The 17,853-nt window shown below is 40.5% G+C and overlaps 8 protein-coding genes across 8 annotated transcripts; 5 read left to right on the forward strand and 3 right to left on the reverse strand.

The window, feature by feature from the left end:
* The first annotated feature begins 192 nt into the window (after window positions 1-192).
* V1514DRAFT_309809 (argininosuccinate synthase) lies at window positions 193-1,852 on the forward strand. The gene is made up of 4 exons (XM_066925755.1): window positions 193-227; window positions 342-464; window positions 527-623; window positions 701-1,852. The coding sequence occupies exons 2-4, from the start codon at window positions 347-349 to the stop codon at window positions 1,725-1,727; spliced, it is 1,242 nt and encodes a 413-aa protein (XP_066782018.1). The 5' UTR covers window positions 193-227; window positions 342-346; the 3' UTR covers window positions 1,728-1,852.
* On the reverse strand, window positions 1,786-6,007 carry V1514DRAFT_353561 (Gryzun, putative trafficking through golgi-domain-containing protein). The gene is made up of 6 exons (XM_066929546.1): window positions 5,461-6,007; window positions 4,939-5,402; window positions 3,783-4,888; window positions 3,315-3,731; window positions 3,212-3,266; window positions 1,786-3,148 (listed from the first exon to the last, which is right to left on the reverse strand). The coding sequence occupies exons 1-6, from the start codon at window positions 5,740-5,742 to the stop codon at window positions 1,843-1,845; spliced, it is 3,630 nt and encodes a 1,209-aa protein (XP_066782019.1). The 5' UTR covers window positions 5,743-6,007; the 3' UTR covers window positions 1,786-1,842.
* Window positions 6,008-6,177: 170 nt separating this feature from the next.
* Window positions 6,178-7,525, forward strand: V1514DRAFT_321340 (RXT2-like protein; the record flags this gene model as incomplete). Its single annotated transcript, XM_066926046.1, has 5 exons — window positions 6,178-6,209; window positions 6,268-6,302; window positions 6,411-6,535; window positions 6,597-6,750; window positions 6,804-7,525. 5 exons carry the CDS (start codon window positions 6,178-6,180, stop codon window positions 7,523-7,525), a joined length of 1,068 nt encoding a protein of 355 aa, XP_066782020.1.
* A 230-nt stretch (window positions 7,526-7,755) lies between these two features.
* Window positions 7,756-9,912, forward strand: V1514DRAFT_134428 (beta-tubulin). The gene is made up of 10 exons (XM_066924456.1): window positions 7,756-7,967; window positions 8,033-8,068; window positions 8,121-8,134; window positions 8,201-8,242; window positions 8,317-8,371; window positions 8,432-8,806; window positions 8,855-8,935; window positions 8,984-9,110; window positions 9,168-9,446; window positions 9,501-9,912. Exons 1-10 carry the CDS (start codon window positions 7,956-7,958, stop codon window positions 9,815-9,817), a joined length of 1,338 nt encoding a protein of 445 aa, XP_066782021.1. The 5' UTR covers window positions 7,756-7,955; the 3' UTR covers window positions 9,818-9,912.
* A 193-nt stretch (window positions 9,913-10,105) lies between these two features.
* Window positions 10,106-11,114, forward strand: V1514DRAFT_134695 (uncharacterized protein). The gene is made up of 2 exons (XM_066924458.1): window positions 10,106-10,467; window positions 10,536-11,114. The coding sequence occupies exons 1-2, from the start codon at window positions 10,218-10,220 to the stop codon at window positions 11,105-11,107; spliced, it is 822 nt and encodes a 273-aa protein (XP_066782022.1). The 5' UTR covers window positions 10,106-10,217; the 3' UTR covers window positions 11,108-11,114.
* A 59-nt stretch (window positions 11,115-11,173) lies between these two features.
* On the reverse strand, window positions 11,174-13,500 carry V1514DRAFT_334643 (Gar1/Naf1 RNA binding region-domain-containing protein). Its single transcript, XM_066928260.1, has 2 exons — window positions 12,692-13,500; window positions 11,174-12,621 (listed from the first exon to the last, which is right to left on the reverse strand). The coding sequence occupies exons 1-2, from the start codon at window positions 13,439-13,441 to the stop codon at window positions 11,233-11,235; spliced, it is 2,139 nt and encodes a 712-aa protein (XP_066782023.1). The 5' UTR covers window positions 13,442-13,500; the 3' UTR covers window positions 11,174-11,232.
* A 688-nt stretch (window positions 13,501-14,188) lies between these two features.
* V1514DRAFT_334645 (uncharacterized protein) lies at window positions 14,189-15,578 on the reverse strand. The gene has a single exon (XM_066928261.1). The coding sequence runs from the start codon at window positions 15,298-15,300 to the stop codon at window positions 14,377-14,379; it is 924 nt and encodes a 307-aa protein (XP_066782024.1). The 5' UTR covers window positions 15,301-15,578; the 3' UTR covers window positions 14,189-14,376.
* A 183-nt stretch (window positions 15,579-15,761) lies between these two features.
* On the forward strand, window positions 15,762-17,720 carry V1514DRAFT_283730 (Alg9-like mannosyltransferase family-domain-containing protein; the record flags this gene model as incomplete). The annotated part of the gene is made up of 4 exons (XM_066925133.1): window positions 15,762-15,903; window positions 15,975-16,126; window positions 16,185-16,799; window positions 16,857-17,720. The coding sequence occupies 4 exons, from the start codon at window positions 15,762-15,764 to the stop codon at window positions 17,718-17,720; spliced, it is 1,773 nt and encodes a 590-aa protein (XP_066782025.1).
* Window positions 17,721-17,853: the final 133 nt, after the last annotated feature.

Here is a 17,853-nt window from a genome sequence, read left to right on the forward strand (position 1 = left end):
AATCTATTGTATATTCAAAATATTAAAAACATGAGATATTACTAGTTGAAGGCCATAATAAATCCCTGTAACTATATTTTGCGGTAAGAGTCTTATCTGCCAAAGTGGTTGAGTCATCATGTCTGGGCAAGGGCAACAATTATATTTTTTTGTCTTCGAGTCGGCGGAATTTTTTTTAATAACCAGCGTTTGCATTCTAATTGATTCAACAATTAAAGACATCTAAAGTACGTTCTTCTTACCCTGTGATGATTTTGCGATTAGAAAAGAAAATTTCAACATTTTCTTGCTGGGGGAAAAAGTTCTGGGAGAGTTTACAATCAGGCTAACTGCATCTCTAGGCATCATGTCAAAAGGAAAAGTTTGTCTTGCCTACTCGGGCGGTCTTGACACCTCTATTATTCTTGCGTGGTTGCTTGAGCAGGGATACGAAGTCATTGCTTTCATGGCCAACATTGGTCAAGGTGCGTCAGCTTGCTATTTTGAATTTTTTTTTCAGCTGATCTTACTAACTTGTGAATGGTAGAGGAGGACTTTGACGCTGCACGTGAGAAAGCCTTAAAGATTGGTGCCACAAAATACGTGCTTGTTGATGTTCGTCGTGAATTTGTTGAAGAGCTTTGGTATGATATTCTGTGATTTATAGGTACTGACAATGATAATTAATTTTTTTTTTTTTTTTTTTTTTTTTTCGCAACAGCTTCCCTGCAATTCAAACCAACGCTATCTACGAGAACGTCTACCTCCTCGGTACTTCACTTGCCAGGCCAGTTATCGCTCGTGCGCAAATCAAGGTTGCTCAAGAGGAGGGATGCTTTGCTGTCACTCACGGCTGTACTGGCAAGGGTAACGACCAGGTTCGATTCGAACTTTCCTTCTACGCACTCCAACCTGATATTAAATGCATTACGCCATGGAGACTTCCTGAATTCTTCAACAGATTTGCTGGACGTTCCGCACTTCTTGCTTACGCTGCCGAAAAGGGTATTCCAGTTACTCAGACCACCGCCAAGCCTTGGTCTACTGATGAGAACTTGGCGCACATTTCATTCGAGGCCGGCATTCTTGAAGACCCCAACACTACTCCACCTAAGGACATGTGGAAACTTACTGTTGACCCTGAAGATGCTCCAGACAAGCCAGAGGATTTCACGATCGTTTTCGAGAAAGGTATCCCGGTCAAGCTTATCTACGAAGGTGGCAAGGAAGTTACCGATCCGGTCGACCTGTTTCTCACTGCTAACACTATCGCTCGTCGCAATGGTGTTGGCAGGATCGACATTGTCGAAAATAGATTTATTGGTCTGAAGTCCCGTGGATGCTACGAGACTCCTGGTCTTACTCTTCTTCGATCCGCTCACATCGATCTTGAAGGTCTTGTGCTCGATCGCGAGGTTCGCGCCATTCGTGATCAGTTCGTGACCACCACGTTCTCCCGTCAGCTCTACAACGGTTTATACTTCACTCCGGAGTCTGAATATGTCCGAACCATGATTGCTCCTTCGCAAAAGAACGTGAACGGTACCGTTCGATGCTCTGTTTACAAGGGTGGATTTTATGTCCGTGGCAGATACTCTGATACCGAGAAACTTTATGATGCTAATGAGTCTTCAATGGATGAGATTGGTGACTTTGAGCCAACCGATGCTACCGGATTCATTGCTGTCCAAGCTATCAGACTTAAGAAATACGGTCGTTCAAAGCAAGAAAGTGGAGAGGCCTATTAGTTTTTTTTTTGTTTTTTTTTTTTTTTCACAAATTAACTTGTTTTGAGCCTTAATCTTTTTGAAAATAAAAAAAACATTGTATTTATAATAAATATTGTCAATTTAGTAACTGTTGTCACGATGATATATTCACAAACACGCCGCCAGTTTTAAAATCAATCTTAAACTTCTCATTGGCAGGAAACACGCTCAAGCTTTTCTTAAAATGCGTATCATAAACCCGCAAGGCTGGGATACGCTGCCAACCCGACGTGACTGCTAATGGCAGAAGCTTGTATTCTAGTCGTCTGGCTGTGTATGGCAGCACGCGAACGCCAATCTGCTTCGCACCTTCATACGCAAAGTTTGCCTGCGATCTCGAACCTTGCTGAAAATCTTTCCCGTGAATATCAGATGATTGCCGTGATCCGGATTGGTCTGTGCCATCCTGGTTATATGAATGCTGTCTGAGTTGATGTCGAATGGGGTACGACAACGACATTTCGTTGTTCAAGTCCAAAGTTACTGAGAATGTAAGAATATGGCTTGTGACATTCTCGATATAGTAAATCAAATGAACCAATTCAGACGACGTTGATTCAACATCAAGCAACACTCGCGGTTCCAATAACGGAAACGTGAGCTTAAACATAGGTAAAAAGAACTTATTCAAACTATTTGATTCATCATCATTATCATCATCAGTGCTCGTTCGTCTCCATGTCAAAGACAATTTGGCGTCCGCATTAGTGTTTCGTCTCTCCACTTGATCAATATTTGTAACATCAAGAATAAAATTATGAGTATATGCATCCGAACTTGACTCCTGACTTAGTCGTTCGCCAGCACCGGAAACAATGTTGCATTCTACGCCAATTGAATTTGAAATTTCAAAACTATAATCCTCAATTTTTAAATGTGTTAAATCCACGGCATCAATAGTAGTTGATAAACACCATCGCTTCGTAATAGGAGGACAGTGAGATTCTAAATCATATATGAAAAATGGCGACTTCCAAATCTGTGGATAAATCCTCGGCGTGAGATCGTACGTAACATGAAAGGGCAAAATAACAGGAATATCAATCACACAAGTCTTCGAAATTTGAATATCGGGATCGGTCATAATGTGGTAAGCTACTGTAACCGTAACCACCAGATCGCTAGCCTCACTGGGCATGCTAAGAAAGAGCTTGTGAGAAACTGAAGACAAAGATTTTATCTGTCCAAGGGCAAGAACACTGTTTTCTTCTTTGTGACCATCCCAAAAGTAATCAATAGCTCGATGACCTTCACTATCTTCAGTCAAAATGGTTATTTGACCGTCTATTTGGTCTTCCTCTTTATTCGTAAAAGTAATCGGCACAATTAATTTTTCACCCAAATATGCTGGACCCTTCAATTGAGCATTGATTTCAAAATTTGGCTGCTTCGGAATAACCCTGTATTTTTTTTTTTTTTTGGTTAGCTCAAAACTAAAACTAGACCTTAAAAGCCAAACTCACTTTAATATCCGTGGATTAAGGAATGGGATATGCTGAGCAATTACTTTTTCGTTCTCTGCTATTGTTAGAAGCAGCTCTCTAGATAAGCCAACAAACAACGTACCTGTAACAAACCATCTAGAAATATTATTGCTAGCAAAAGAATTATTATCCAGTGAGATGTTAAGAGTAACCGTAAGTGCTGGCGCTTCAAATTCAATCTGAACTTGTGACGCTTTGATAATACCCAGACTTTTTACCAACTCTGCAAATTCAAACGTTTTTACTTCACCGGGTTCAAAAGATAGGTTGGCCTCAAGCGTTTGATCAATGTTTGACGTGTATCTCTGAATTCGGTCGCTAATTACGTTTCCATCATGCACCAGGGTTACAGGCGTTAACGATCCTTCAAAACTTACTTTCACAGAACTTGGTGTTATTTTTCTGATAGTTGAAGTGTGATTAGATTGGATAGTTAACTGCCCGGTTATTTGAGATGAGACATGAACTTCAGCTGAAGAAAACGCAAAATGAACGGAGACTAATATTTATTAATATTTTTTTCCCGATAAGTAGATCATTCACAACTTACCAAATGGAATAATTGAATCTGCAGAAATGTTGCATTGAGTTTTGGTCCCGTCCTCCAATATAAATTTCTCGATTATAGGAATTCGTGAATTGTGTACTCTAAATTCATTGGACAAAAGCTCAAACTGAAGCTTAATAAGCTCATCCTTATTTCCCAATCTATTAGCTGCAATGACTGCCTCAGAAAGTACTGAACCCAAAATTTTGTACCATTTTTCCTGCCTGTAAACGCTAGCGGCTAAACTAAAATACTTCAAAGCATCTTGATAACTTTCTTTCTTGAAATGTGCCTTCGCAATTTCAAAGGCAACAAAAGATTGCATGCGAGTCTGTGATCCATCGCCTTTGCTGAATCTAGAATAAGCCGATTCCAGAAGGCTAATCACGATAGAAGCGTGGTCGTATTTTTGTTCTTGATCGGGAGAAAGAGCCAAATACAAATCATATGGTTTCATGATCCCATCACTAGCGTGTAGAGCGCGTTCTATCGTATTTCGAGCAGCGTTTAAATACTGATATCCTGCATGGTGAAGTACGTTTGCGGATGGAAAATCTGATCCTACAATCGCTTTATTCACACCTGCGAATGGAACATTTTTTTGTGATATTGAGTCTGGAACAAGGTCTAGAAGCTCTGCCAATAATTGATATTGCTTGGCCTTCCAATTAAAGTAGCTGTACGTTTGTGTAGTTGAAAAGTGTCTTTCAATCAAGGCCGACACGCTTTCAATATGAACATTGAAAACCTTTTGTGCCATGACCGGTTGACCAAGATATAAATTGCATTTTAATATTTTGAATGCAACAATATCTAAAAGCATGCGAGAGTCGAGCCATCGGGAACTGTTAATTGGAATACTGTCAATATAATCAAGTAGTGCCTCATAAACTCCTCCGTATAGCTTGATTGCAATATCTATTTCTTGACGATACTCTGCAAATACAGCTTGCTTAAATTCGTAGCGTAAATTCCAACCATTACTTGAAAGTGGTTGAACATCAAGTAACGAAGAATTTGGCGTGCCGTTTTTACCTCGCTTTTTCCTGGCATGCTTGATAAGTGCACCATAAAATTCAATTGCATACGGGTATAAATTTTGCTTCAACCTATTTAAAATTAGTTACATTTTAAATCAAATATATAATTAAACACTCACTCCTTGACAAATAACTGAATTTCTAGTGGCGAACTAGGAGGAAGAAGAAAAAGACCAGATCTGGCATCAAGTCCAGTGCCTTTGCGCAAAAATGCAATTCGATCATTCACATCTATACTTTGTAAAATAGTTTTCGTGCTTACGATGACTACTACAAATTTGATATTTCTCTCCGTGAACTGGCGTTTGAAGTCATTGATCTGCTTGACAAGCTCAGTATCTTGCGTACTTTTGATCTGGGCATCTTCAGACTCAAAAAACAACTGATAGAATGAGATAAAAACAGCAGGAACATGATTCCGATACTTTTTCAGCCAAAACGGTGATATTAATCCATCCGGATAAAGCGGCGACTCTTGCGATAGAGGTGATAATGGCGAATGTAATACTCGAACTTTTGAAGATGCTGAAGAAGTTGATAATGGTGACATGGGAGCAGCTTTTTTCGCAGGAAGAACATAAGTCTATAAAGAATAAGCACACGAATCAAGATTCGCAATACACATTTGAAGTACATAATACCTTTGCAACCTGAACTGTTCTAAATATTGGTGAATTGTTTTTCTTTTCGTGCTTGACAGCACTTTCCTCCCAAATCAAGCCATCTGGGCCATGATTAAAAGCTTTGAGTAAGTCTGAAGAAAACGGGAAAGCAGTGTCGGCTTCAGGGATTGCTTTTGGCGAGTCAGGTATTGACAAGTCCGGCGCTCGCGCAGATGTTTGTTGACCGGCGGCAGCGGTAAGACCACCAACTAACATAAGCGGAAGATTATGACATAAATATTCGTATGGGTAAACCTCCATTGAATATATTAGATCTAATATTATTCTGCCTATTGCGTTTAAATCAGTCGAAATTTGATTGGTATAGGGGAAACGTAAGCACGTAAAACTATCGGAGAAGCAGATCGGCTTGATTAATCCAGACCTGGTTGCACAGCATCAATTCAATGAACCAGACAAATTCTTTTTCCAACTGAGCTTCTGGTAAGTGGTAAGTAAAGTTTGCCTGTTGATGCCACCGACCGTTGATTACGTAGAGACAGAAGTGGCAGTTCGTTCGATATCAATGCTGAGTCGCAAATTAAGGTTTCAAGTCATTGCGATCTCTGGGCTTCGCAACCACCGAGGTTTTTCTCCACGGTCAACAAAATCACAGTAGAACCGCAGGTTGGTCTTGAAGATTTTATTTACGAATTATCTCAATACAATATAATCTGCTATACATATATACTAGAGATGGTGGACCAGCAGGTTTTGGAGGATATACTGTAAGTGCTCGCTTGCAGATGAGCCTGTTTTACAAAGCGTCTGACAAGCACCATACAGGCGATTCAAGGCTGCTCTTGAGCGCTCAGAAGATGGTATGTTGGATTTTTTTTGTTTGAATAACTTTTTTGGTCTATTTTGATGTAGTTCATATTATTCGAATGCAGATTGTCGTGCTTCCACTAACAATTCGTCTTATTTAGCCTCGGATTCGGATTCTTCTATCGGTGCAGCTGTCTCAAATCGAGGGCAAAAGTTAAAACGCAATGCAAGGACTGTAAGCGAAGGTCGATTAGATTTTGCATTTGGCAAAGGAGCTCAGCCAGAGGTATCCATGATAACAGTGTCACTTGTAAACGAAAGGGCTAACGATCACAAACCGTGTATAGGTTGTGACTTATGCGAACAAGAAACGAAAAGTTGTTTGGCTTAAGCCAGGCAGATTTGATAACGATTTAAGCGAGGAAGAGAATGATGCTGATGATGAAGATGGTTTCGATAAAGACAATGACGATGACCCATACGCGGGTGTAGATATTGAAGGTACGTATTCTATGTGTCATGTGTATTTTGTTCTTGCTTGTTGATTGGTCTAGCAATTTTGTCTCCTATTGGTCACCCATCGGAGCTTCCGTCACATCCTGGAATTTCTAGAGCTTACACTCGTACCACGCTTTCGACTCTGGCACGAAGAGCATTGGATTTAATATGCACGGAACAAAAACAGTTAGTTCAAGTTAATCGTCTGCTAGCCGCATTTTTGGGAGACGACACAAATTTTTTTTTGGAAAAGAATTTGCATTTGCCGGAAATATACGACAGGGCAGAGACTGAACCTGGTACGGTTGAAAGCAGCAGACAGAATGGTGAGGCAAAGGTGAACGGCAAGAACGGCACGAACGGCACGAACGGCGTCAAAAGCATAGTAGATGATGTCAAGAATGAGGATTTCGAAGCTCGGTCAGGCATGAACGACAACAACGGCTTGCGTGAAGCGCAGGATAATCATTACGAAGAACAAGCAGTTACTCGCAGGATGACGAGGAACCAGGCCACAAATGAGCTTGAACCCTTTTTCGCTTTGCCCAAATTAGACGTTGATATGGATTTTGGATTTTCACGAGAAGTTGCGGAGGAGACAAGACAGCTTGCCCAGATGGCGTCGCAAAGGCTTGAGCAATATCTTCGGTCTTTATATAATGTTCGAGCTGGATTGCTTCGTGCAGATAGATTCAGAGGGAAAGTTTATAAGTGGTGCCGCGAAGTAGGAGGCGATATGAGCGACGACGAGGAGCAAAACAAGTCTACGCAAAACTAATCGGCCATGGGTAAGTTTTCTGTTGCGGTATGATGTTTATCAGCGATGAATGATATCAGATTGTCCTGGGTTTTTTGTAACATTAAATTGTGTGGTGGCGGTGGAATTTGGCGAAAAGGACATGATTTTTTTTGTTTGTATTGATAGTGGTGGTTAATTAACTTCTGATGACATAACGGATGACAAGCCACGCGTTGAGGGTCGAGGCAGGGTAATGTAAACAAACGACAACAGAAACCCTTAAACAAAGTCTGCCGAAAAGCCCCTTTGCTCGTCGTGTTTTCTTTCTCAGCAACACTCCGACCATCAACACTGCCACCGCTTTCGATTCACCTTCCGGAAAACAGTTTTTTTTTTTTTTTTTACAATAGATACCACGTCTGTCGCTTTTAGTTTATAAAATTTGTCTACTTGTCTACTGTTTTGAATAATGAGGGAGATTGTAAGGACGCGTGTTTTTTATTTTTTTTTTTTTTTTTAAAGTCTCCTAACATCTATTCTTACCAGATTCATCTGTCTGCCGGTCAATGTGGTAATCAAATTGTAAGTCTATTTTTTTTTATTCAATCGTGGTTTTGGAGCTAACTGTCTATAGGGTGCTGCCTTTTGGTATGTTGCTTAACGATGGATGTAACCAAATTATATTCAGCATGGATCAACTTACTCTATATCTAGGCAAACCATTAGTGCCGAGCATGGTATCGATCCGTCTGGAGCGTATGGATTAATTTTTTTAAATTTTTGTTTGTTTATTATCTATTTTTGATTTTTTTTTGCTAATTGTGATCTAGCTATCATGGAACTTCGGATCTTCAGCTTGATCGTCTTAACGTGTATTTCAACGAGGTGCGATTTAGATTTTTCATTGGCTGTAGTGGTTTGTTTGTTTTTTAACCATCGTCACAGGCATCTGGTGGAAAGTATGTTCCACGAGCCGTACTTGTCGACTTGGAACCCGGCACTATGGATGCGGTTCGAAGTGGGCCTTTTGGAAACCTTTTCCGACCGGACAACTTTATTTTTGGTCAGTCAGGAGCTGGTAATAACTGGGCTACTGGCCACTACACTGAGGGAGCTGAGCTTGTCGACTCTGTTTTAGATGTCGTTCGAAGGGAAGCCGAAGGTTGTGATTGTCTTCAAGGATTCCAAATTACCCACTCGCTTGGTGGTGGTACTGGTGCCGGTATGGGAACTCTTCTTATCTCCAAGATTCGCGAAGAGTTTCCCGATCGCATGATGGCTACGTTCTCTGTCGTTCCTTCCCCTAAGGTGTCTGATACGGTATGTGATTCCGGCTAGATTCCGATGGCTGTTTCTAACTTTTCTTAGATTGTTGAGCCATACAATGCCACTCTTTCGGTTCATCAACTGGTTGAAAATTCGGATGAAACTTTTTGCATTGACAACGAGGTATGGCAAGCCAAGTTTTTAACTGCATGGTAAATATTAACATTTCAGGCACTTTACGACATTTGCAACCGAACCTTAAAGCTAAGCCAGCCGTCTTATGGTGATCTCAACCAACTCGTATCTGCCGTCATGTCCGGCATTACCACTTCACTTAGATTTCCTGGCGAACTTAACAGTAAGTAAATTTAGCCTGGAGCGTGTGATGGGGCAAAATAGCTAAATATTGATTTAGGTGATCTTCGCAAGTTGGCTGTTAACATGGTGCCGTTCCCACGTCTGCATTTCTTCATGGTTGGATTTGCTCCTTTGACTTCTGCTGGTTCTCATTCTTTCCGTGCTTTGAGCGTGCCCGAACTTACCCAGCAGATGTTCGATTCCAAGAACATGATGGCTGCCTCAGATCCACGACATGGTAGATATCTTACTGTTGGTGCGTTTTTTAGAGGTAAGGTTTCGATCAAGGAGGTTGAAGATCAGATGAGCACCATCCAAACCAAGAATTCCGAGTACTGTAAGTAACCCTGGTTAACTCAGAATGACCTTCAAAAGCTAATTGTGATTATAGTCGTCGAATGGATTCCCAACAATGTTCAAACTGCCCTTTGTGCTATTCCGCCAAAGGGTCTTAAGATGTCTGCCACTTTTATTGGTAACTCCACTTGTATCCAAGAGTTATTCAAACGCATTGGCGACCAGTTTAACGCCATGTTCCGTCGCAAGGCGTTTATTCATTGGTACACTGGTGAAGGTATGGACGAAATGGAATTTACTGAAGCCGAGTCGAACATGAACGATCTTGTCAGCGAATATCAGCAATATCAAGAAGCGACTGTTTCCGACGAGGAGAACGAATATGAGGATGAATTGCCTTTGGAGGAATGAAGTATATGTTTTTGTGGGTTCAGTTCTCTCATGAAGTTGTGCGTTGTTTATATGTGTTTTTTTTTATTTACCCCCTTGTCATAGTATAAGTAAGATACTTGTTTATGTTTTATTGGTTATTATATATTAGTACGTTATTCTTGTTTTTTGCTTCTTGTACGTTTTAATAAACAAGCCGACTTTAACGGTTTAAAATTGATTTGATAATAGCTGACTCATCGTGTGCTTGTGATTATCGCCACATTGCAAACGCCGGGTGCGGCTTTCGGTTGTCTGCAAAGTTTACACATTGCCGTAATGGGATACAAGAAGTACTTTTGTGATTCAATGCTTCTTCGTTTGTCGTTATTATTAGTTATTCAACCATATTGGTTTATAAGTCGTATTAGCAGAGACCAGCATGTCGTCGCCAACTTCGACTTCACCGCGAAATCTTTCACCCACATATCTTTCGGCAGTACTTCTTAACTATGCATTATCGGCAGTGCAAAGCAAACTGTCTCCGAATAAGGAAATCCAAGCAGGCAGCAAATTGGAATATATGGATTATGAAGACGGCAGAGATGTCAACCAAGTGTCGGATGTGGCAGAAACCAGCAGCTCCGCGCAATCACATGCCAGCAGGCACAAGGTGCAGTCTGCAATCGATGGCATGTCGCTTATCAATATAATTGTGTTGCCAGTTCAAACCCAACTAATTGGTTATTTTTACATATAGGCTATCGATTATTGACCTTGTCACTGGGAGAGATGGAGCGAGAATCCACCAATAAATCTTGGCAAAAAGATGAGGTTCGTGAGGGCAAGCCAGTCAGCAGGCATCTGCTAATTAGAGCCTTGATGAACCTTCTATGCTCATTGCCTGACGACCTTACCATGGATGAGATTTCGGATTTGACTAAATGCATGCCAAATCAATTTTTGGAGCAACGATTGAAACAGCCTGTCACGGTGCATGCTAACAATGCCGGTACTGAAGTGGAAAATCAGTCATGGTCAAGGCTTGAGATTATTATTATTTCTTTTATACGTTCGGTGGCATTAGCAATGAGGGTTTCGACCCCGTACGCTCTTGAACTGGTTAGAAAGTTTTTAGAGAAAGAACGAGAATACAGGTTTTGCGAACGAACTTTTGCCGTTACCGTGGTTGTGGTTGACAGGTTATCCAAAAGCGCGTTGGGCGCATCTTTTGCTCAGACTGGAGCTAGCCTTATTGGCGCGGTAGGAAAAGGACTGGGCGAAGGATTATCAATTTTGGCTGAACCACAGGTTAATCATGTTAAAATATAATTGATATCGGTGAGAAAATGTCTTTTAAATAATGGGATAATGAGCTTTTAATGAATAATGGATAAATGTAATCTCAACATATAAATTTTGCTTTTTTCAAGTCTTTTTAATATACAGTAGACTATCTAGCGAGGTCCATTAGATGGTCCGGGAGGTCCACCTTGACCTAGCATGCGCAGAATATCAAGTTGAGACTGGCCAGCGTCATGATTAGGCTGAAGACCCTGACCCTGCTGCCTGGCAGAATTTGCTTGCATTTGCAATAAAATTGATTGAAGCTGATGCTGAAGCTGCGCGTTTGACTGATTTTGATAATTAGGCTGGGCCTGATGTTGATGTTGAGCCTGAGTGGGTGCTTGGGTTGGAAATGAGGATTGGTGTTGATTCTGCCTGATATTTTGTTGCTGGGCTTGCAGTTGTTGTTGTAGCAATGACAAATAACTTTGTTGAGGTGTCACGTTTGCTTGAGCAGGTTGTGCATCATATGTTTGACGTTGTACTCGTTGAGAATATTGATTTAAAAACGCAGGATTCACATGTGCTCCAGGAGGGAGATTCTGGGGGAATCTATTATCATACTGGGAAACAGCAGGTTGTTGCGGTGGCGGAGATTGTTGGGTTGGATAAACGTAAGACCCAAGACTAGGAAATTGTTGAAGTAGTGATGCTACATTGTTAGGCTGAGGCTGTTGCGGTTGTTGTTGTGGAGGTATCCATGACTGCGTTGCTGGCGTCCATGAAGATGACGGTGAAGTCTGTTGGTATCTTTCCCGGTTATTATAGTCGTTGGTCCTCTGATCTCTATATTTACCAGGTGACTGTTCATCGTCGTCGCGTCCTGTCTTTCGCTTTCTGCGTTTGGATCTTCGTTTTTGACTGTTAGATGATGCCTGGTCACCTGATGGTCCGTAACGGTTTCCGCGAACTTGGCTTCTCAAGTCTTGACCTGGTATCGTGCGCGAAGTTGCAGCTGATATGTCGCTCGGCCTTGTTAGCGGTTTATAAGGTTCGTCATCAAAGCCTCTTGGAGCCTTGGGCGTACCTCGTGGTACATTGTCTTCGTGTTCTGTCTTTGCCATGCCGGGCACGGATTCCGTGTCTTTTGCACCGGCACTGGTACCAGTCACGTTCGTGGTCGGATCCAGCTGAGCCGCCATTTTTTCCAAAAACGTGGCATCCTGCCCAGCAAGATCTCCAAATGATACATCACCACCAGTGGTTCCGGGGTTATCAACTTTTGCACGCTTGCGTTGCTCCTTGGCTCGGCGCTTAAACTCAGCTTCGGCTTCGTCATCTGAAAATTCTTGCTCGGCCTCGTCAACTTCTTCGTCATTCCAATTACTGGCATCTGAACCTTTAATTGCCTTGATTTGCTGAGTAAAAACAAATTTACTAAATCGGGGAACATAGTACACGGTTTCGCCGGTTCGAGTAGAATATTGATTAGCTTCAGTTTCAGAAAAAAATTTAACTGAATAAATGGGCTGCTGCACTGGGCCCAGGGTTTCAAATACCTAAAACAAGACAAAATTAGAACTTTTTCAACCGTGACGGTTTTGGAAGCCCAAGTAGCTAGCTACATACCCGACCAAACGGCTGTCGATCAGACCAAACCAAAATTGAATCTTGATCCAAAACTTGATATTCGCCTGACACAAACGCTTTGATAATAGCTGTTTGGCCGACAATTTTTTCAATGATTCCAACTTTTTCTATATGTTCATTTGTTGGTATTTCAACGTCGATTGGCTTGACAGGTTCATCCAAAATCTCATTCTTTGTTCGAACAGGACCAGAATCTATAGGTCCGTCTTCATCTTCATCAAATTCAACCTTCTCGTTTGTGTCGTCTTCGTCGGATGAAGAATCTGATGAAGAATCTGACGAGTCATTTTTATCGTCATGGCCATCTTGCTTTACTTTGGCAACGTCATCAATAACAAATGAAGCAGGCTTTTCGCCTTCAGCATCGGAGTCGTAAGCAACAGTCGCGTCGGGATTGAGCAAGGCAGATTCAAACGCACCAACGTTCGTGACAGATCCCGATTCTGTCTGGGCCGTTGGCTCTTCAATTCCCGCACCAGGTTCTTTGGTTGATACATCTGTCGTACTGTGCTCAACTTGAGTATTTGTCTTAATGCCTGCAGAAATATCGGAAACATTATTGTGCTCTGTTGTTAAATTTTCTTGCAAGCCTGTGGCGACTTTTGCGGCAGTAGAAGCAGCAGTCGATGCATCAATGCTCTCCGAAACAACCTCGACACGATTAGGCGATTCCGGTGCGGACGCAACCTGTCCTTTAGATGTATCCTCCGGTTTTGGAGACTCGGCCATTCGGTTTAACTATATATATTAGTGTTGATGCGTTGGTCGTGAACAAAATAATTAGTAATTTGGACTTGTTTAAATGTAAAAGAAAATATCGCTGGTGCGGCTCATCAGTACAAAAAGGACTGCAATTTTTAAAATCCAACTTGCGACGAGATTAGTAGAATTTTAGTTCACAATATGCAAAGATCAAGAAATAATATGAACTTCAAGAGAAAGCGCAGTTGCGGTTTTTTTCATGATATAAACCGACAACAAGGATATTATTGTATTACTGGGTTCAGATTATATCTGTTGGAATGTTATATGTGAATAGCATGAAACGTTAAATATGTTGAAGATAGCTGGAGGTCGACTTATTGATAATAAATGGTGAGCACAGGCGATGAAGACTAAGGATATGATTGAACTGTGGTACTCCTTTATCGCTTACAATAATAACCTGTCAAGGTTTTTTTCTTTGCTTTGAGTGATTGCTGCTTGGTCTCGCATAGGAGGGATTTGAAATACCCAAGCTATTAAAGTTCAATTTTATTACTACTATATTACAGGCATATAATTTTGCTTTTTTTTTTTTTTTTTTTTACCTTACTCCGAATACTGGGGTTGATTCTAATTTATTATTGTATTTGTTATCCAATAATATAGTTATAAAACAGGTTTTAAAGAGTTGACGTTTGAGCATGCTGTCTAAACTTTCATATGTAGTACAGTGGCACAAAATGTCAACGTATCTCAATAATCTGTTTCGTGTATTCAAAAATATTGCCAAAAATTAAGAAAAATGGTAAAAAAACAAAAGTCATCTAAATGTTTGTCTAATGTCCATAATTGAAAAAAAGATAAGCAGTAACAAGGCCTTTCCGAATCAATCAAGTTACACAAACAAAAAAAAAAAAAAAATCTAAAAACCACAATAATAAAACGCATCTATAAACATTCTATGCTGTACTTGGAGTTGAATCTTGATCGTCGGAAACTTGTTGTGACCTTGCAGGTTTGTAAATACGCTCAACCACGTTCTTTTCGGCTTTGAGCAACGCAACTTCACTGTCGTGCAACTTGTTCAAAACAAGATTTTCAATTTTATGCTCGGCTTCGAATTCACGTTCGATTGAGTGTATGACACTTTCTTTGGACGAAAAAGTTAGAAACGAAAGGTATGCTTGCCAAATCATGGACGCAAATGAATTAACCAATCCCCTGCAATGCGGAGGAATGACTGTAAAGTTAAGAATAACAACGTTTGGCCAATACATGCAACCGTTCACCCAAGCTGTCGGAAGCCGTTGTTTAAGATTATCAAATAATTCTGAAGAAGAGAATATTCCTTGAGAGACAAGGCCAATCGTAAGAAACGAACTGAGAAAGAACGGCGCAAAGCAAAGCTGGTTGCATATGCACTTCAATGCAAGTGACAAGTACTTGTTTGAATGATTGATATTTTTAGACATGAAGCGAACCCATTCAAACGTCGGAATGGATAATACTGAGCCAGTCAACATGACTTTTAGTGTTCTCAGTGGCGAATATGTTACATCTGGTGTAATCAATAATTGAGAAAGCGAGTCCCCGACAAATGAAATTAATAGTGCTTGAAGTGCCTGAGTTGTGTACGGTCGTTTTGTGTGGAACTCTTTATATGCTTGACCAAACCTCAAAAAAACATTAAGCTTCTCTGTTGAAGAAATGCTTGCTGTCTCGGTTGATACAGTCGCTACTTTTTTAGGTAATGGTGTTGTCGAGATTTTTCTCTTAAAAACCTCTCTGAACCCAGACGAATTCAGTGATGGCCAACGTCGCCACTGAAGCGCAAAGTCGTGGTAAGTGCGGGCCAAATGCCTTACGTAGAGAGAGCTGATCATGCTGGTAAACCCAAAAGCAGAATTGCTGCTTTTTTGCTATACTATTTGGAAGAAGGGTTCAATGTGGTTTATCATGTCTAGTTTAAGCACGAAAGCACAGGCCTTACGTCCGTTTGCGTTATAACTTAAACTCCGAAAGAGTCACCAACTCCAACAAGAGCGAAACACATGCACGTTCTTCTTGTTCCAAGAAAAACGCTTAGTTTGAGAATTTAAGAAAATTTATATTTTAAATTTTCAAACCATTTCAGCAACTACAAGAAAGCCTGAAATAGAGGAGTACGGGGGTTTGGAAAAAATCCGACCTCGTCAAGCTTTCCGACCAAGAGATGATGAGTTGAACCTAAACCGGAAGACGCGTAGTAAGGAATTAAATAATCACATTAGTTATAACTATCATGAAGTAAAAGTCCATTTTGATTGTGAACGTTTAGCTTTCACTTTTGAAGAATCCAATGGGAATGACTAAGCTGGTTAAAGCTGATCCACGGCTGGGCTTAGATGGCACAACGGGATTTTTACATCTTTCAATTGCGTTTTCTGCCGTGCTAGTAGTCAGATGTTTATGTGCTCAATATAGCGTTATTCCGGACTGCGATGAGGGTGTGTGTGTGTGTGTGTGTGTTTTTGGTACAAATTACTCAATTAGAAAATATGCTGATTTGGCAGTCAAGTCTTTAATTATTGGGAGCCGACTCATTATATTACTCATGGATTCGGTTTAGAAACATGGGAATATTCGCCGCTTTATGCGATTCGAAGCTGGACATATGTTTTTATTCACGCAGCTATAATTTCTCTGTGCAGCAAAGTTGGCATTTCAAAAGTAAACAACCTTTTTTTTTTTGTTTGCATATTTACTGATGTGGTGATAAACATTGCAGGTCAATCTTTTTTTCGCTCTTCGTACGATACTCGGTGCGTTCTGCGCGTTTTGTGAGGTTACCTTGTACTCTGCGATATATCGAAACATTTCCAAAAACGTTGCCCAACTGTTTTTAATATTTTCAATAGCTGCCACTGGAATGTTTCATGCTTCCGTGGCATATTTGCCTTCATCTTTTTCGATGTATTTTACCATGCTGGCATTCTCTCACATATTAGACAAACGAAGTATTTACAAGCCCCAATCAGCCTTGTTCTTTTTTGCAGTGAGCAGCTTTTTAGGCTGGCCATTTGCATTAGCCGTATCAATTCCGTTTGTTTTTGAAATATTGTGGAGTGTGATTATCAGTCCCTTGCGCGCAAAGATCACGATTGGCTTGTTCAAGACCGCGCTTTATTGCACAATTTTGTTGGCGATTATTGTTACCATTGATTCCAAGGCTTACAGAACACTTCAGGTTGTTCCATTTAATATTGTGTTTTATAACGTTTTTGGCGAAGATGGAACGGGACCGAATATATTTGGCACGGAGCCATGGTCATACTATATTTTCAATCTTGTTCTAAACTTTTCTATACTTGCTGTTTTTGCATATGCTGTGATTGCGGTTATCGTGAGTTTTTTTTTTAACAATTTGCAGGTCATCAATGTGCAAACTAACAGAATTTAGTTGGCTCGATTTATTTGCCGCCGGTCTAGAGCGTGGCTTTATCCATACATATCCACCAAGCGTTTACTGGTTTTCACTACTCCGTTTTTATTATGGTCAGGAATTTTTTTTAGCCAGCCACATAAGGAGGAGCGCTTTTTTTACGTTGTCTACCCCTTGTTATCTTTCAATGCCTCAATTTTTGTTGATTTTTTGCTCTCTGTATTGCAGCTCTTACTTAACAAAGCGTCAATACCCGGACTCACAGCCGAGCGTTGGATAAATAAGTTGAAATTTTTGATTTTAATTGTTTCAGTAGTTTCGTTATTTTCTCGGACTGTTGCGCTGCACAAATTTTATTTTGCTCCAATAGCTGTATATAACGAGCTTACAAAGACAGCAGAAACATCAACATTTTTACAGAATGTTTGTGTTGGCAAGGAGTGGTACAGATACCCTTCATCTTATTTTCTTGGACCTGAAATGCGATATAAGTTTATTAAGAGTGACTTCAACGGTCTTTTGCCTAGCGAATTTGCTGAAGGCGTTGGTTACAATGGGACGTGGATGATTCCGGAAGGGATGAATAATAAGAACAAGGAGAATCTGAATTTCTACGTTGACGTGTCTGAATGCGACTACCTTGTCGATTCCAACTTTCCTAAATCCGATATCGGAGCGAGTTTTGAGGAAGATTATATAGGGGACCAAGAAAATTGGAGCGTGGTAGCCTGCTTTCCGTTTATTGATAGTGAGCGAAGTAAGTTAATATCTAGGATTATTAAATTACCGGACGTTGTCGAAAGAAAGATAGCTCTGAATCGATATTATGAGCGAAAGTGGACCGATTATTGTTTGCTCTCGAGACGAAAATCTTTGTCATAGAGTCTTGTTTTGTATGTATATAAAGTGCGAATATGAATTTAATCTGATTTCAGTTTTTCTTCGGATAAACCCCACATTTATTATACTATACTACGTATACAATATGATTTTTTTGCGACAGACTAACGCAGAA

This window comes from Lipomyces japonicus (genome assembly GCF_038497905.1).
Source record: "Lipomyces japonicus strain CBS 7319 unplaced genomic scaffold V1514scaffold_35, whole genome shotgun sequence".
NCBI classification, from domain to species: Eukaryota; Fungi; Ascomycota; class Lipomycetes; order Lipomycetales; family Lipomycetaceae; genus Lipomyces; species Lipomyces japonicus.

Excerpts from the sequence above, each read along its gene's own strand:
- V1514DRAFT_334645 (XM_066928261.1), bottom strand. The coding sequence starts at position 15,300 with ATGATCAGCTCTCTCTACGTAAGGCATTTGGCCCGCACTTACCACGAC.
- V1514DRAFT_134428 (XM_066924456.1), top strand. Across the intron at positions 8,243-8,316 it reads GGTATCGATCCGTCTGGAGC|CTATCATGGAACTTCGGATC; the intron begins GTATGGATTAAT and ends ATTGTGATCTAG. Across the intron at positions 9,447-9,500 it reads AACCAAGAATTCCGAGTACT|TCGTCGAATGGATTCCCAAC; the intron begins GTAAGTAACCCT and ends TTGTGATTATAG.
- V1514DRAFT_309809 (XM_066925755.1), top strand. The coding sequence starts at position 347 with ATGTCAAAAGGAAAAGTTTGTCTTGCCTACTCGGGCGGTCTTGACACC. Across the intron at positions 465-526 it reads CATGGCCAACATTGGTCAAG|AGGAGGACTTTGACGCTGCA; the intron begins GTGCGTCAGCTT and ends TGTGAATGGTAG. Across the intron at positions 624-700 it reads GAATTTGTTGAAGAGCTTTG|CTTCCCTGCAATTCAAACCA; the intron begins GTATGATATTCT and ends TTTTCGCAACAG.
- V1514DRAFT_134695 (XM_066924458.1), top strand. The coding sequence starts at position 10,218 with ATGTCGTCGCCAACTTCGACTTCACCGCGAAATCTTTCACCCACATAT. Across the intron at positions 10,468-10,535 it reads GGTGCAGTCTGCAATCGATG|GCTATCGATTATTGACCTTG; the intron begins GCATGTCGCTTA and ends TTTTACATATAG.
- V1514DRAFT_353561 (XM_066929546.1), bottom strand. The coding sequence starts at position 5,742 with ATGGAGGTTTACCCATACGAATATTTATGTCATAATCTTCCGCTTATG. Across the intron at positions 5,403-5,460 it reads GAACAGTTCAGGTTGCAAAG|ACTTATGTTCTTCCTGCGAA; the intron begins GTATTATGTACT and ends TATTCTTTATAG. Across the intron at positions 4,889-4,938 it reads ATTCAGTTATTTGTCAAGGA|GTTGAAGCAAAATTTATACC; the intron begins GTGAGTGTTTAA and ends AATTTTAAATAG.
- V1514DRAFT_334643 (XM_066928260.1), bottom strand. The coding sequence starts at position 13,441 with ATGGCCGAGTCTCCAAAACCGGAGGATACATCTAAAGGACAGGTTGCG. Across the intron at positions 12,622-12,691 it reads ATCGACAGCCGTTTGGTCGG|GTATTTGAAACCCTGGGCCC; the intron begins GTATGTAGCTAG and ends GTCTTGTTTTAG.